Source organism: Chamaea fasciata, unplaced genomic scaffold, assembly GCF_029207755.1.
Source record: "Chamaea fasciata isolate MVZ Bird 193981 ecotype frontalis unplaced genomic scaffold, bChaFas1.0.hap1 SCAF_9, whole genome shotgun sequence".
Lineage (NCBI taxonomy): Eukaryota > Metazoa > Chordata > Aves > Passeriformes > Sylviidae > Chamaea > Chamaea fasciata.
The window spans coordinates 9712537-9730581 of record NW_027094094.1 but is presented as its reverse complement, the minus strand read 5'-3'; the positions used below and the strand labels follow the sequence as shown (position 1 = coordinate 9730581).

Genomic DNA, 18045 nt, shown 5'->3' with positions numbered 1-18045 from the left:
GAAAACAAGTTTATTATTGGAGGGGTAGGATTTCAACTGACATTTTAATATAATTCAGAATTTTTCAACAGGTGTGGAATTTGTAGTGCCCAGAACTGGGTTTTACTGCAAGCTCTGTGGACTCTTCTATACAAATGAAGAGACAGCAAAGACAAGTCACTGCAGGAGTACTGTTCACTACAAAAATCTCCAGGTAAAAACACACCCGAAGCTACCTAACAACAAGCTCACAGGGTGGTTTGTGTGTAAAGCAGATGATGCAATAAAAAATTAGTTTTTATTGTGCGGACAGAATTCAGATGAAATGAAATTCGGGTAAACTAACTTTTCAGTAGTTCCAGTCATTAGCATGCTGTTTTCTTGCTCTCAGATCCTTGAAATCAGCTTCTGGATTGTAGGTAAAATGAGGTCAGGTGATAATTTGATTTTCTCATCTAGGTTTGGTCCTTGTCACTAGCACAGAATGCAACTTAGATCTTTAATTCCCTGTTTCAGAGGGTCCCAGGTGTTTCTGTCACTGGGAATGACTCCAGCTTTAGTATATCTTAATGTCAGGAGCCTTAAACATGGCATTTGTCTGATAATGTAGCCAGAGCCATTTCTGTGTTTGTGTGGGTTTCTCGGCGTGTTTCAGCTCGCAGCTCTCTGTGACACGCAGGCTCTGCGAGGCATTTCCTGTGACCCGCTGAAATCCCCTCCCTGTGTGCTGAGCATCACAATGCTGAGTAATTTCCATCAGGATATGCCGGAGCATGTCAGTGCTTGTTGCTCCGTAAGAATGTAACAAAAACATGTCAGCAGTTGATAAGAGCACAGGGAGACCACGTGTTCCTGGAGTTCAATCAAAGCCCCGCCTTTGGTCGCGTTTGAGATGCACCATCGATAGACTCAGTCACAACAGCCTGAGCATTACCTGCCCTGTGCTCCGGGCTCCTCACAGGAGATGGCCTTGGCTCCCAGCCCCAGTCCCTGCCCCTGAGCAGGGTGTGTACGCTACACACACACACACACACACACACACACACACACACACACACACACACACACATACTTGCATTCTCATACTCCTAGCAGAAGTCATGGCAGAGCAAAGCAGAGCTGCTCCTCCTTTCTCTGTTCCTTCCCTCTGCCCACAGCAAATGTGGTAACTCTGCTTCTGTTCAGTAATAGCTCTCTTTCTTTAGCTGGCTAGTGGGCATTGACTTTTCTAGTGACACTCACGGTCAAGTAATTTCTCTTGGAGAGTTTTCTTCTTGGTTTTCCTGAAGTTCCATAGCTGTAATCCTACAAAGACCTCTGGCTTCCAAAGGCTTCATACAGAGTTCCGATGATTGCTCGTAATGGACCCTCCAAGTGCAAGCATGAAAAACAGGTGCTCAGTTTGCATTCCTTTTTTGCTTCATACAAAAAAACCCAGAGGGATTCACCAGAGGTGACACCACTCAGTGCAGGCTGTGTATCCCATGGAAGTCTGTCCCTAAGAAACTCATACTAAAGACAGATTGTAACTCCTGCCCCTGACCCTGGAAACTGGTTCCATGGGAAGAGGAAGGATTTTTTTTTTTTTAATTTTCTAACTTATTTTGTTAAAGTCATAAGAAACAGGCCCAACTAAAACTGACTTAGTGTGAAAATAGCCTCTTTTTCTCCTATTAAGACATTTCCCATGAGTGCTCTGGCAGATATCTATCACTGACTTGAGATAAAAGAACAAAGACTATAAAAGCTGTTAAAATTAAATCTGCCAACTGCAGTAATAAAAACAGGCTGTTCTGTCGAGCCATACCTCTTATCTTACTAAATACAGGAAGTAAATGTCTCGTCCAACTTTTGCCTGCCCAAGTGGAAACTTAGCAATTTTCAAATCACTGTTCTGTGTTGCTAAAACCCTTTTAGTTGCCATAATGCTCATTTATGCATTCTGCAAGGCATGAGTCTTCTCCTGTGATGATGCAAGTTAACGAGCATATCCACCAATACAGGAACTAGGGACCCTGACTGTAATGGAGCTCTGGGCGTGCTGCTGCAGTGTTCCTGTTCTCCTTCCTGAATGCCAAATGCCATCATCCAGTGACAACAACAGTGTCCCAAATTGTGTCACGGCTTTGACTCTTTTATAGCTGACTTGCTACTTCTTGTCTCTTGTGATCTCCTTGGGCCACATCCGAAATGTATGTTCAGTGTTTGGATTTGAATGCGAAACTGAACGGCTTTTTTGCCCAATTTTCTTCCAAAAGCCTTGTTTATATCATGACAGTTTTGTCTTGAAGTAAAATAGTCAGCTTCATCTATGATGCCCTTCGAATAACATCAATCACTATTAAAAAAATCAGCTGTTTCTTTGTCAGTATCACAGACTTTCTGTAATTTTTAATTCTCCTCATCATAATAAAATTATTTTCCCTGGTGATACTTGTATTTGCAGATACACTGCAATTCCCATGTCCAAAAAATCCATATTTTTGCCATCCCTTCCTCCATTTCTCCAGCTACAGAAAGCTGTCACCATTTATCTGATGGAAGCTACCTTAGCAACTCAGTGCAGCATTTCATCCTGTTTTCCACTAGCTTTATGCAGTATTTGTCAAAACTTGTATTTAAGTGAAAAAAAATCACACATTTTTTGCTTGACTGCCATTTTGCTATATATTAATCTGAATCTGCAAACTTCAGATCTGATGTTTGTGGTACTCAGGATAACTGGCAACATCAGCTAAAGGTAGTGGATAAAACTCAGTCTTATTTTGGTCGGTGCTCATTAAAAGCCCCAAAAGCTTGGGTTATCTGATCCAGGGTTAAGTGTTAGTGATTTATTATGGTTCACGGTGTACAGAACACGTCTCCCAGACTTTATGGTCCTTATATCTCTGTATGTTACTGTAACATTTACTCTGGCTTTTTGCCACGTGGAATTTTGCACCCAGAGATCGAGACTGAGAGTTGTGTAATTTTCACAGCCCAGTCTCTCTACTCAGGGTAACAAGGGTGCAGTCGTCACTTTGTCACGGGTCTGTCCATTCATTACCCTTGCTGAGTCCCTTTCAGATGAATCTCTTATATTCAAAACTTGTATTTACCTGAGAGAGTGTGGCAATTCTAACTGCCCTTAGTATTTTTACATCCATTTCTCATTTAATCTCTTCCCCATGGATGCCAAAGAGTAAACTGTACTCTGAGGAAATTGTGCAAGTAGAGAAAATTTTGCAGTGATGTGAAAGGATCTGTTCAAAATAAATCAGAATGAGTAATGGCTAGAAAATGAGTTTTATGATCTTAATAACGTGTAGGTCAGTTATTCTTGCGTGTGATGTATGTATTAATGTAAGTCATTAATAAGAATACATCTACATTATAACGTTGGAATTTCCCTGGTGTCTCTGCACTAGCTGCTGCTGAAGAAGCTTCTTTCCATCCATTTCTATGTTTGCTGACCTTGAATAAATAGCTTGAGCACCATTTTGAGACCCATACCCATTCATCATCCATTTTGTGTGCAGCTCTGCCAACTAAGAGCACTGCCAAAAGGCTGAAAGCCTCACTGGCCATGTCTGTTCTTTTAAATCTCACTGAATATCCAAAGCAGTGAAAGGCTTTATCTTAGAGAAACACAATAAATGTAAATACTCTAGCCAGACTGCTAAATTGTGTTAATTATTACTGAGTGTGATTATTTCCTTAAAACAAAATGTTCTCGTACAAAAGGTGTATCTCTGAACTGGACATGCTGAAAATATAATATATAAACTTTAAATTGAGACTTTGAAATCACATTTATGTTCTGACACATGAGTACTTTCCTAGCAGAATTCAGTTGACTAGTGGAATTAGTTCCTGCCCTTTAGCACAGGGGAGTAGAGAAAAGGTGAGGTCTGGTTACACAGACTGATGGGGAGTAGAGTCCTCCTGGTTCTGTCACCAGTTCCCCCTGTGGCACACAGTAAACCTCTGAACTTCTGAGGCTCTGCATGTATTCAGATAGTTTGCCTGACACAGCCATATTTTCTGGCTTGAGTTTTCACCAAAATGGAGCTTCTATGTGCTTTCATTCCTTTTGAGATGCTGGAAGAGCTAGAGCTCTGAAGAGGCATAAAAAACCTGTGTTGAATATTTTCAGTTTTGGTAACAATGCTTTGGTTTCTGTATGTGATTGCAGAAGTATCTATCCCAGCTTGCAGAAGAAAGCCTGAAAATGAAGGAAGAAGGCAGCTCTCTGCCTCAGGATGACACTGGCATCGTTCCTCACTTTGCAAAGAAAAAACTATGATGCAGATGAACTGGAAGAGCTGTAATGAGTGAATGCTGATACTTTTTTTTTTTTTTTTTAATTTTATTTCTATGATATAACTGTCAATTTGCACTGTACAGAGGAGGGGAAATAAAGAGCACGTTCCATGCATCTATGCCCAGAGTGCCATTAAAAACCAAAATGCCTGAAACTGTTTCCCACGGTGAAGCAATGCTGGCATATCTGTTAGAAGTGGAGCAATTCTTTCTCACACTCTGTGTGCTGGGAGTGGTTTCCTAGATTAAATCAGAATTCTCAGGGATTCTTAAAGTTTTTGTTCTGATGTAACACATCAGGTCAGGTGGAGTACTTAGAAGCACTCAGCATCCTCCAGTGGACGCTGGAAGGAAAGGAGATGTGACTATTTATAGGCTTTAATGTTGCTTAAAATATCTTCAGCCATTTCACTTTTTGCCCCAGTGAGAAGTAGGATTTGCATAGGATATCTAAAGCCATTTTGCTAAAACTAGTGAGTAGATGGCATAAAGTAAACCCCATCAGCACCCACCTCCATGTCTTAGAGCTTGGTGAAATGACAAAATGTTTGTGTTGTCAAGCAGTGACTGTCACTGCCGGTGTTGTGCGAATTCCGGGGGAGCCACAGTCCGTCCCAGGGACCTCACAGCCTGAACCCAGCACAGCAAGAGCAGTTCAAATGCACGTGCTGACAGCCAGCCTGCTCTGGTTTCAGCATTTTCCATGGTGTGGTCAGGGTGTTCTCCAGGGACCGTTGTGTTTGAAACTCTTCTTTGTGATAATTCTAAAGGGTGCCAACTTTGAGTCTTACAGACTTGAAACTCTCATGAGAGGCTTTTTAAAGTGCCACATGTTTGGACCATGTCTCTTTTAGACATTTTATTCAAGATCCTTGCTTTTGGGGTCTTTTTGTTTTCTTTAAAGCTTGCTTTTCCTCGGCTTGGCAACGTTGAATTTTCCTGGTTTTTATGGAAGGACGCCAGATTTCTAATATTGTTTTTGTATTTTATTTCCCTGAATTTCTTAAGGTGAATACAACAGCTGATGGCTCAGAGTGCTGCACTGAGAACACAGGATGCACCAGCAGCTCTGGCATTATTATGACCTATTGTTTCTGCACAGTTGTTGCTTAGTATTTTGCAAAGTCCCTTTGAAATGCACTGTACAAGTTTCTGGTTCATTTCAATAGGGCTTTGTGTACTAAAGTGAATACGCATGCAAACCATTGCCAGGATTGATCCCAGAGTCTATAAATGCCCTGTGCAATCTGGGCAGATGGGGATTTGCAGGCATTTCCATTCTTTGCCTAACTCTAATATCCATCACAGTATGTTCTGTAAAAATTGCTGGTACTGGATGTCCTGTTTAGATGTTGTGCAGAGGAAACAGTTTCCCAGAAGGTTCTAGCTATCCCTAAGAATGACAGGGATGTTGCACAATATTGCAAAGTGGCTAAATTGCCAAAACTGCTTCCACCAAAGTATTTGTTCCATTATGTCTTATGCCAGCAGCTGTGCTTGTTCTCTGAAGTACCCTGTAGCCAGGCAGTGTCTCTCAGAGATGAGGCCTGAAGCCCTATTCCATTCCATGGCCTGTGCTTACAACTCATTTTTTACCAGAGGTAGGTTTAGATTTCATTGTTGGAATTCCTGCTTCTTGCAAGTTGAGGGATTCTTTGCATCCCAGATTCAGACAGAGCCTACCAAATGACAAGGGGAAATGAAAAACATTACAGCCTAAATCCTCCTTTGTCCAGGCTTGAAGTATGTTAAGACTTGTGTCCATCTGTCATTTAAAACAGCTAGTTTTGGGTGGGTTTTTTTGGTGGTTGTTTTTTGTTTATTTTTGTTTTGGGGGGGGGGGGTTCCCCTATGGAGAAGAAAAAAACCTGCCAATATTGCAAACCAGGCATTTCTCCTTCAAGGGTTGGGTTTTCCTTTGACTGTTTGTTTTTCACATTGCAGAGAAACTTGAGCACAGGGCTATTAGGACAAGAGCTTGTGTTGCAGGCTGTAAGATGATGAAAATGGCAGTAAAGATTGTGCAATTGTCTTCTAAAGTGCAGCTCTCTAGCTGGTCATGTATCATCTGAATATGAAGTTCCCTTCATGCCCTTCAGCACAAACTGAACACAAGGGAAGGAAATCACTACAAATGCAAGCATCAAATCTTTGAAGCTAACCCTGCTATCAAACTAGGGCTCTCACCGGCCTAAATGGGAGCTTGTTAGACCGTGTGGTTAAGCTTAATTGGATGTGAGACATAGCTGACTGAATATCAAAGTCATATGCCTCCAGCAACTTTATCCCCAGGTAACCTCAAATGAGAAAAGTATCACTGTTATTATTCTTTATTTGTAGTGCAGCAGAAGCTACAGGTCCACTGCCTTTATTATAGGCAAGGCACAAATCCACAACAAAGACTTTCCCAGGCCAAAGAGCTTTAAATCACACTTTCTGAAAACAGACAACAGGTGGATACAGGCAGGCAGGGAAAGCAGCAGGTAACCATGAGATTTTGACTGGCAGCAGAAGAATAATTAAAATAAGTGTTTACCCAGGGGCTTATTTTTGGATTTATGGGAGATGATTCAAACTACTTTTCCCCCTCCTCTGGTTCTGAACCAGGTTCACTCCCTTTATTCACAGCTTGCATTTAACTCCTTTTTCCTGGACAGTTGCATTAAGAATGCAAAAATCCCTTCTGGATGCAGTGGGTCTTGGTGTCCTTCGGTCCCCAGCCACTTAAGTTTCAGTCTCCAGAGGTGGAGTCGTGGCCGAGGCTCAGCAGGAAATGCCCTGGCTCCAGATACCTTGTTTGGGTCACAGCTACAGGCCCTTGCTTGCCACCAAGGAAGGAGGCAGCTCTAGATGGCATCTCTGCCCTGTGCAGTTTCCTCTTCTGGAGGGAGATGACTCAGGTGAGCAGTGCAGGTGCAGAACCAGCCCTGCAGACGTGATCAGAGCCAGACATTTGTAGAGGTGGTTTGGACATCCCATCCCTTTGGGCTCTGTCCTGGCAAAACAGCAATCCTCAAAACCCTGGGAACAGCCAAATGGGCACTTCCCCTTCTGAGGGGGTCCTTTCTCCCCTAAACCCCAACAGCTGAAAGCAATGCCAAGTCTCAATTAGCTCTTAATGATGCCCATGATCAGTTTTCAGCCCGATGCACTTTGAGAACTCAGAGATAATCTCCTTCCCTCTCCAACAGGCCATCATGCAAGGCTGACAGGCACTCCTCAACTTCTCTCTACTACCTATTCTGCTGAGGAAGAATTCTGCTGTAGGCAGCCCCTTACCTTCCTCAGCTTGTGTAAAAATGTGTTGTTTCTTTTGGTTTATTATATTTAAAATCTTGAATTTTTTTAGTTGGCATAATTCATCATCACTATAATCCACGCTGTTTATTTGTGTATATATATATAGCACAAAGCAGGCTCAGGTCTAGCCAAACACATATTGATATTTAAAAAGGAGCTTCCTTAATATATCAAAACCATTTCAATACATCTCAACCAAAGAATGCACTTTTATAAGAGGGACTATGTTTTTCATCTCTGTGAAATCTGTATTGATCTCAAATAGTCTTTAATGTCGATCTGCAACCTACTTTCTTTGAAGAAAAAAATGAAAGAATTAAACATTTGCCCCATTAGATCAGACAAATTTTCACATTGGCTTTAACACTAAATTAGTGTTAGGCTGGTTATATTCAGGGGGTTTTTTTTCTATTATCTAAGGATTAAGGCTGTGATTTGTTGAATTGTACTTGAACTGGACCAGATGTATTATTTATTGAGCTTACATAATCTTGTTAATTTAAGTTTTGGTTTGTAAACAGTTGAAATTTGTTAGTACTTGTTTAATTATGTAGGAACTGTCACCAATATTAACTGATCTGTGTAACTGATTGCAAAGTGTTTCAATTTGTGTTTCTTAAGAAGAAAGATTTTAATAAAGAGAATTGTAAAGCATATATACTGGTGGGCAATTGTCCCAGAAACAACATGCTCCTAGCTTCCCAGGGGATCTATTAAAAATCAAAATGAATAATAGATAGTTTAAGAAGTAAAGAATGAAGCAGGGGCACAAAGGGTTTGCTTTTAAATATAATTTTTACAAGTTGTGGTTCGTGGTTCTTGCCAGGGAACTCCTGCTGTACAGAGCGTGAGTGATTACCAGCAGCTGGTGCTGAAGTTGAAGTGAGCACATCTCAGCAGTTCACTCTGTAATTATTATTAATTGTTATTACCCACTCCTGTCCCTCTAGGTATGTCCTTACTTCCCTTTTTCTCTTTATTTCCAAATGAACTGGGCAACCTGTCCGTTCCCACTGGCTTTTTGCTGTCTCCATCCAGGTTGTCCTCTCAGCGTTCTGAAAGCATCACATAAAATCTTTCCCAGTCAGGAACTTTCTCCATGTCATCTCAACCTAAGTCCCTTAAGTTTGCCCAGTTACTCTGTTTCCTTTGTGCTCTCCCTCTGCCTTTCCTGATTTTTCTTCTTTTCAGCAGTGTCCTCCCCAGTGCCACCCCAGCCACCCAAGGACCTTTCCCAGTCTGGCCTTCTCCCTGGCTCACCACCACTGCCACCAGCTGGAGCTCCTGGGAGGAAATACTCAGCCTCCGCCAGGGTGATGGAAAGACATTCTTGATGCAATGAGGACAAATGCTGAGGGGAGGCTTTACCACCAGATTTGCTGAGTTCATTCAGTGGAAAACACGGGGAGGAAAACTGAGACAAGGCAACGTCTGGTTCATGTGCAAGGCAGGGCATGGGGCACTACCAAAGCATGAGCTATATCTCCCACCTCCCTCTCTGGGAGGGAAATGGGTCCTGTCTGCCCCACTGAATGGCTGGGAAAATGGGCAGAAATGCTGGCAGTCAGTTTTCTGACTCTGCAGCTCGTAAAATCCGTGTCTTTTAAGTAACTGTTTTGCAGGTGAGACACACGTGTCGTATATTTTAAACACAAATGGTTTCAGTTCTTCTGTCCTGGATGTTTTGAAACCTTTGTTCATGTGATACCATCTCATTGGAGCTGTGAATCTCTCGCTTTAGAAATCAGGCAAATTAAATCATATATCCGTAACAAACAAAACAAAAAACAAATCCAAACTGTGGCGTTCAAACACAATGTTTCAAGTCCAGGTTTTGTCACATTTAATATTCTTGGTAGAAAAGGGAACTCGGGTCTGGAAAACATCACAGGTGAACAAACCATCAGCTTGGACTTTTGACACAAGGCTGAGAGTGACCTCACTAGGACAGTGAGGCTGTAATAGAGCAGGGCTGTCCAGCCTGCCCTGCAGAGCAGGTCAAGGCTGTCCAAAGCAGGAGTCCTCTGTGGGAAGCTGAGCAGGAGGGAGGACAGGGACATGCAGGGAGCTGGGGATGGTGCTCCTTGCTTTGGGCCAGGCTGATGTGGCTTGGCTGGGGCACACTGCACTGGCACATCAGCTGGGCTGACAGGCACTGTGTGGAGCAGCCTCCTCCCTCCTGCTCTTTCAGTGCCCTGGGACTCCGCTGTGTTTGTGCAGGTGGCAGCGAGGGCAGCCCCAGAGAACAGGTTTGCCTTGGCTTACTTTCCTACATCCGACTCCACCAGTGTCCACAGATCTGTGCCAATAGGTCAAGCTCTCCTCATGTGCTTCGCTTGCTGATGCAATGCTGCAACACGAGGCCATGGGAGCATGTGGGATGTGTCTGTGGTGGGAAAGTTCCCCTGGTTGGGGACAAGAGAGGGACTTGACAAGAGACAGGGATTCTCCCTAAGACATCTTAGTGGAACTGGGTAATGCAGCAGTGAAACACAAAAGAAATACCCACAAAGATCAGCGTTCAATGGCCTGAAGTTGTGTCACGGGAAGTTTAGGTTGGATATTAGGAAAAGGTTCTTCATCCAGAGGGTGTTTGGGCTCTGAAACAGGGTCCCCAGGGAATTGGTCAGAGCACCAAGCCTGAGAGAGTTCAAGAAGCATTTAGACAAAAAGCACATGGTGTGAATCTTGGGATCACCCAGGAGTTGGACTTGATGATCCTTGTGGATCCCTTCCAACTCAGAATGCTTTGTGATTCTGTGATTGTCATTGCAGGGCCTGAGCTGGTCTTACTGACCTGGTGGTCAGCTTCCCAGCTCTCCTGCCATGCCCCACCTCCCCTTTCCTGGCCTTCAGCAGAGTTATGGTGCATTACAGCACTGACAATCTGGCCCCTATCTTTATGGAACAGTCTTGTACTAACCTGATATACTCACGGCACCATGGGAACCTCACTCCCCAGATGCAGAAGTGAAAGAAGCAGAGATAGTTTCCATTTATTCCTTCCTACCTGCCCCCTTGTGAGGGTCAGTAGGGCCCGGGTTGGTGCCACGGGGGTGTGGGAGCAGGCAGGGAAGCAGTGGGGCCAGCAGGATCCATCTTCCACACTGTGAAGATGGTTTTCTAAGGGCTGATCTGCATATCATTGCATCAGCCTTCTGCAGGGCGAGATTTCTAATCAGATACCCCAAGCCAGCAGCTCTCTCAGTTCACATCAGGCCTGTTCTGGTTAAAGGGCTGTCTGTCAGGAGCAGCACTCAGCTACCTGAACTAGCTTCCCTTAAACTGAAACAGGAGCATGCATCAATTTTTAATTAACTGGATCATCTAAATGAGTGGGCACGTCCAAAAGCTTTTTGTGAACTAGAAAGCTGCATAGGGCATGCTGAATTCAGCCTTTTAAATGTTTAAATAATTGCCAGGCAGAGTCTTGGACACTACTCCTCAAGGTAACACAGTAAGTATCAGCAGCACAGCCCTGGGTCAGGAGGCAACTTTCTCAGCCCAATTTCTTCCCTGTGCCTTAGAAACAAAGGCTCTTGTTTAAAACCTGTCCTCCCCTTGTTCCTGAGCCTTGTTTGAGGACGCACATATTAGTTCCACCTTCCTTAAACACTGCCTTGGTGTCTTTAGAGAACACAGGAAGCCTGTTTTATTTGTGGGTTTCTTCTCTGGCTGGGCTGCTTTTGCATTGCAGCTGGTTTATCATTGGTAGATAGCAAGGTGTTCTTGGCAGCACATTTTCACATTGAGCTCATGGGGTGTAGCCACACTGTGTTTTGCACACCTGTGGTGGAGAACCAGGAAAATTTTGCCTGTTTGTGTCACTGCTGACAGATGTAAAAACCCGTTTCACAGCAGTACTATTAGTGCATTGTAGAGGTTCTGGCTCCCAAGGTGTGGGCACGTTGGAGGGTGGGTGCGCGTGTGTGTGCATGAACAAGGCTTGTGCTGCCTTGCATGGACTTTAGCACTGAGCAGCTGGCAATGGGACGTGCTTCACCATTACAAGCACAAGAAAAGTTGTTTTGGTGTGCCCAAGTTGAGTTTCTAACCTACATAACTACCCTGTCACCTCCCACAACACTATCTGTAGGTGACAAGCTTGCCAAGACATGGCTGCACCAAGACATTCAGCGGGACTGGTGTCAGTGTTCCCCATAGAGCCCTAGCCACTGTCTGCAGGGTCTCTGGAAAGAAGGAAGATCTTAAACAGGTGTGCTCAATAACAGAGTGAGAAGAAAGAACACTGAGATCAACAGCAAGAGCAGTCCAGGTCTGTCCTGATGCTAGGGGGGATCAGCACTGCTCCAGCTGAGCTATTCCAGTGCCTGACTCCAACTGGGAAAGATTAATTCAGGCAGGCAGGATGGATATGCTAGACATTAATCTTCCAAGGTATCAGCAGGCTGATGTCCCTGTGACTGCACGTTCACTGGCTGTGACTACATGCTCCTCTGCTTTTGTCTTCCTGCAGAGACAGGTGCTGATTCACAAGCTGCTGCTGTAGTTCAGCCATCAGCACATCTCGTCCCAAACCCCTTCTGTGGGGTCTGATCTTAAAACCAGCAGTGAGAGTCTGGTTGAATTGAAAACTGCTTGAGTACTAAGGTAAGTTAAATACCTGTTTAAAATAGCAGCAGATGTGAGCAGTGTGAGGAAGCACTGGGCTCTGTCAGCCTGGTGAAAGGAGAAAAAAAAAATGGAAGAAAACCGTAAGAAATATTGTTTGGGTATGTTCCTTCCAGGAGCTGCTCCATCTCTCTGCATTTGGGGCATGTTCACACCATAGTGAGAAATGGCATGAGCTCATTTTCATTAATCACTTCTTGTCAGCCCGGCAAAGTGGGAAGTAAATTCTATTTTCTGAAAGCACCATGCAAGTGGTCTAAGAGAGTGGATTTTGGCTCAGCAGGAGCAGAGAGGTGTGAGCAGTGAGTTGGGGTGGGTCAGCTGGTACCCGAACTAGAGCCACTGTGGTGTCTTAATTGCTTGTGATTGTGTGAAGGAGCCTGAAGATGCAGACAGGATAAAGCAGAGTGATGCTTATGAGGGTTTTGAAGCTCACATTTGCTCATATTTGGTCCTGGAGGCTTTCAGCAAAGACCACCCACTGAAACAAAGAAGAATTACTTTCCTGAAATGGAAGGGACTGAGTCATGTATTCAACCTCTTTCAATGCCCTTCTGTGATCTTGTGGAGCCTTTGAGTTCTTCTTTACCTACAAAAGGTTTACTACAGTGCAAAATGAGTTCCCAGAGCAGAAAGAGGCTCCTTTTCCAAAGGGATATGGGTTGTTGAGGCTTCAGGTAATGCTTCAAGGTGAGTTGTCATACATTGCTAAAATAATCTTTTCCCACCACTTTTCTCATGTCAGCATTTCTAGAGCTCCAGTGCATTGTGGCTGCTGTTGTTATGTAAGGATTTATGAATGGCTGCAAAGTTCAAAGGCATATTGGCAACTCCAAGTCCCAAAAAGCCAGGAGTCAGCCCAAGCCCTGCCCCCGTTTCCCAAGACAAAGTTGTTTGCTGACTATTTCTTTTCTTAACTTTTTTTTTTTTTTATTAGCCCACAAACTTTAGGATCTCTTAATTCATCTCCCAGGTTTTTTTTGTCTTTTAGGTTGCACTAGTTTCATGGTTTCAAATCTTTCATCCACAAAACCTTGAGGGCTAGGGCCATATTTTGCTTATAAATGAAGGGTAAAATTCCCTTGTTTCAAGGAGCTGGGATTTTAGGATACAATCCCCAAAGCATATAAATTGTGATAAAATCACAGGACTTTCCAGCAGTCTCCTCTGTTTGGAAAAGGAGGTATTAGACTGCCGTGAGCCGCAGGCATCACTAGCTACTGTCATTTTAGTGAGTCAAATAAATATAATATTGCAGTAAAACATGAGTTCTGCAGGCCTAACTAAAGAAGATAACCTCATCTTTTTTCTATCTGCAGTGCTTCACAAAAGCGCTGCCTTTGTAATCCTCTGGATTAATGTTCACACTCAAGCACTCTGCCCCAGAAGCCTCTGCATCCCTGGCAGAGTGCATTTAAAAGGATAAAGGCTCTCTGGGATGCAGAGGAGGCTGGTGCCAGCTGGGCATCTCCTGGGACACGTGGCAGTGGCTGCTTCCAAACCAGGAGCATTTCAACCCAAGTAATCCTTTCTTCCCTCTCATTGCTCTTGACTGTTGCTTTAATTTCAGCGTCGTGCCGCCTTTCACGTAGCCCCCCTCAGCCTGAATCAGATCCCTATTGTCTGTGTTGTCAACACAGCTGTTTAAATTCCTTCCCCCAAATGCCCCTGCTTTCCAGAAAGCTCCTGCCTCCAAGGCCCAGGCGCTGTTCTGAGTCTGCAGCTTTCTCTCAGGTCCTGGGCTGAGCTCAGATTCCTGTTTGGACCAGCATGAGATAAAAAAGGAAACGAACTCAGGAAAACGCTGCACTTGAGCAAAGCCTGATGCTCCCTGGCTGCCTGCTGGAGGCTGCTGCAGCCTGAGACCGGCAATGCAGAACGAAGCGAATGATTAGCATTATTAAAAATACTTTGCAATTATGCAGCACCTTTTCATCTAAAGATTTCAAAGCTTCGTAGCACTCACACAAAGTTACTTATTATCCCTGGCGTTTAGCAGAGTCAGGAAACGAAGGAAAGCAGCTAAGTGACTTGCCTTAGGTCATGCAGTGAGTCGGCGTCAGAGGTGGGAACCCAGCCCCGAAGTGCTGACTCTGTGGCTCATGCCCCACCGAGAAGACACACCCCACCTTCTCCTGCAGAGAGAGTGCCAGGCCAGCTCCTTGGGGTGGGCAGAGATGGGGGAGGCACTCAGCCCACCTGGAGCATCAGCACAGGCTGGGCAGTGCCCTGGAGACCCCTGGCTGGGAGCAGCACCCACCGTTCCCAAGCTCTGCTCCATTCCCCAGGAGCCCTGTGCACACGGCTGGGGGGCTGTTGTGGGGATCTCTTGTGCCTGAGGCTGCAGTCCAGCTTGCCTTGGCATGGTGTGGGCTGGGGTGACCTGCGGGGCCTGGAGGGCAAAGTGTGATGCCCCTGGGCTGAGCACGGCCACTGCAGCCCCATCTCCAGCACAACCCCTCCAGCCCGCTGGCCATACGCACATGGGAAGACCACAAGGACTTTCCTCAACAAGGGACAATTCAACACCCTGGGGGACACTGCTGAGGACCAGAGCTGGTTTTCCCTGTAACAGCACTGCAGCCACACTGCTGTTCTCCCATTAGCTCTGGCTACAGGGAAGGTGCAGCAGCACTGGCTCTCTCCAGAGCAGGTGGTCCAGCTTACTAAGGAGCCTGGATATACCTTCAGACACTTGCCAGGAGATCAGGAGATGTTACACTCTTGCCAGCTCAGCGGGCTGGGCTGTGGGAGACACTGGGTGCCAAACCTTTGTGCCTTGCAGCAACAGAGCTGAAAATGTCAGGTCCTTGTACACTGACACTTCTTTGGCTTCAGTCCGGTGGTAGGACTTAGGGACAGTGTCCTGTTTTCTGGGAGGAAAGTCAGAAGGAGGGAGAGGAGAGGTGGAGAAAAAAGCAGATGTGAAATGGGGTAAAGAAAAGCACGTGGACATTTAGACCTCAATGGTCAGGAAAAGATCTTGACTGAGTCTCTCGGCCCCAGTGAGATAAACCTTGTTAGTGTTTACCACAAAAGGCGACTGGCACAGTTATATTTCTAAGGTTAAAAAAAACCCCAACAAAACAAAACAACAACAAAAACAAACAAAAAAAAAGAACACAAACCAAACTACTTCTGTTCTACCACTTAGCTACTTATTTTTACCCCAAAACTATAATGAAAATCCACATTGGTCAAATTTTTTTCTTGGAGACTTGAGATGCAGCAGGCTTTTTAGTCATAAACTGTATCCCATTTATATCATATTATATCCCATTTCTGAAGGCAGGCGTGACTTATACAGCTTCCGAGTTCCAAGGGGCGTATTTAAATATATAACAGGAACTAATCCATATAGTCAGCTTTCCTTAGGAGCTTGGGGATTTACATGTCTAAATTTCACTGCGATGAGACTCCAGGACAGGGGATAAAACTGTAGTTAACTTCACTGGAAATAAAACCCAGGCAAGGGGAAAAGCTTGGAGATAGATGCTGCAGTTGAATGAATTTATACCTCAGAAATGCTACTTAGAATGAACAGTTATTACAAGGAATCATTTTAAAAAGCAAAAGAACCGATTGGGTATAAAAGCTATGTCTCAAAAAGGTGTCAGAGTTTTGTCTTTTAAAGGACATTAATAAAAATGGGGAAAAGTTTTTCCTCGTTGCATATGGCTGAAGAAAACAGGAGGAAGAAGAAATTATAGGGGATAGAGGTTAATATGCATTGGGTATGTGCAAAACCTGAATTCATACTTTGCTTTAACTTTTGCTGAGGATGTTAATCATGTGGCTGCAGATGTGAGGGATAATAGGATGGGGGTATGGTAATGTTTGTGGCCAGGGCAGAAGCAAATCTCAGGGCTGCTTCCTGCGCTGAAGGCAGAGGAACGGGCTAATCCACATGCCAGAGCTCTGGAAGAACTGGCCCGATGTCTTTAACAGGTCCCTCAGTCAGGGACAGGAGTACAGCAAACCTGCACAGAAGAAGTAAACTGATTTGGGCAAGAAGAGGCATGAAGGTTTCAGCTTAATAATGTAAGGACAGATTCAGAAAAAAATGGTGAAGGAAAGGCTAGCAGAAGAGAGGGAGGTAAATGGCATGAGATGAAATGGGTTTATCAAACCCATTTATCTTTCTTGGGTAAGGCAAGCTGCAAGCCTTTTGCTTAGTGAAGGAAATGGGGTGAATCTCATCTCTCTGGACTTACATTGCACATTTCATACGGTGCCGCGTGGAAAGATCTTAAGAGAAGGGAGAGGTGAGTTTGCACAAGGTACAAACCCCTTAAAGACCCCGTGTAAGAGCAGCAGGGCTGTCAGCCTGGAGGGCAGTTACCAGGGGAGTGTTAAGCATCACTCTGCAGATCTGGCAAAGTGCTTTTGTAAATGAGCTTGGCACTAGTGTTACTGGAGAATTGGTGAATTTGCTGATGACAGAAAATATGAAGCAACCTCAGGAGAAAGGAGGCTTGAAATATTAGACAGAGAAAGGCAGATAGGTCACAGACACTAATGACCAAAGCCTTTCCTACAAGCTCCCTGGCAGTTCATACTTTGATCACCAAGTGACCGAGCTTGTCAACAGTGGAAATAGGAAGTGAGAAATGCAATCCTGGAAGGCAGCAGGAGAGGGGCAGCCCAGGCTGCACTGAAGGCTGAGTTTGAGGAGAGGCTATCTCACTTCATTTTGCAAAGCAAATACTGTGAGCATGAGGCTTTCTCTGCATAAATACTCCCAGGAAGGGAAGAGAGAAGAGCTGAAAGTGCTAAGGGCCAGTGCTGGTACAGAATAAATGATCAAAAGGAGGCATCAGACGTTCTGATCAGAAGATGGTTACCAACCATTTGACAATGTGGTTCTAGAATGGCCTCCCCACTGCAGTCGTTCATGCAAAATATTGAACTGCTTTGAGGATGGAACTTGGCAAGGTCACGATAAGGATTGTATCACGTGGTGCCTTTGATAGGAGACCTGATAGCACAGAAGTTCCTGCCAGTCCTAAGCACAAAGGTAAATGTTCTGTAACCCTCTGTCCATATAAATATAGAGCATGTGATTATATACACACAAAAAGCAGGCACATGATTTATTAATCACAGGACCTCAGCTTGTCAAATAATAATTACAAGGCAATAACACACCTTGTTTTAATAAATGGCTCCCTAAGATTTTCTCTCACAGTAAACCAGTAAAAAGGGACAATTATTCTGAGGTAGAGGTAGCATTTTGTGTTTCTGGTTGTTAGCTTTTAAATGAACTCACTGTCTGGAGCTCTTAAATCAAGTACTCCCATTTTTCTGCACGTTTCACAAGTTCAGCCCTTTGCACTAAAGCGTCTTTCAGATGCGTGATTGCCCTTTGTTAAGGCAAGAATGAACAGATGACAACGGCAGCACGGAGGAGACGTGCCTGGAACAGTTTTACGGAGCAAACCCGGGGCTGCCGCTGCCAGAAGGGTATACTCAGAACCATGAGCAGGGGAGGCTTCTTGTGCAATGTGAGGGGCGAGTCCTGGAAAGCCACGAGAGAGATGGGAAGGCAGCGGTTCGAGAAAGCGTTCCTGCAAAGCCACGGCAGTGGGTGACACTTCAGTCTCCGTGCTCAGGCAAACGCGACGCGATCCCTTCTCCACCTCGCAAGGGTGCTCAGCCCCGACAGGCGCTGCACACCCAGCTCTGCAGCACAGCCCCGTTCCCAGCCCTCGGATGGAGTTGCACGAGGATCTTCAAAAGCTGCTCTAATTACTGAGCATTAAAAAAAGTGAAGGCGTGTTTTAACACCCTTTCAACCTGGAGCTGACGCTGCCTGATGAAGAAGAATGGGTT

General features: G+C 44.7%; 1 protein-coding gene across 3 annotated transcripts in view; it reads left to right on the top strand.

Moving 5' to 3' along the window:
- Positions 1–4396, top strand: part of RBM20 (RNA binding motif protein 20) — a 98910-nt gene extending 94514 nt beyond the window's left edge. For all 3 annotated transcript variants that reach the window (XM_066190944.1, XM_066190942.1, XM_066190943.1), the window contains 2 exons: positions 72–193; positions 4154–4396. In XM_066190944.1, the coding sequence (XP_066047041.1) occupies positions 72–193; positions 4154–4264 (233 nt within the window). In that variant the 3' untranslated portion in view covers positions 4265–4396. The remainder of the gene's footprint in view (positions 1–71; positions 194–4153) is intronic.
- The last annotated feature ends 13649 nt before the right edge of the window (positions 4397–18045 follow it).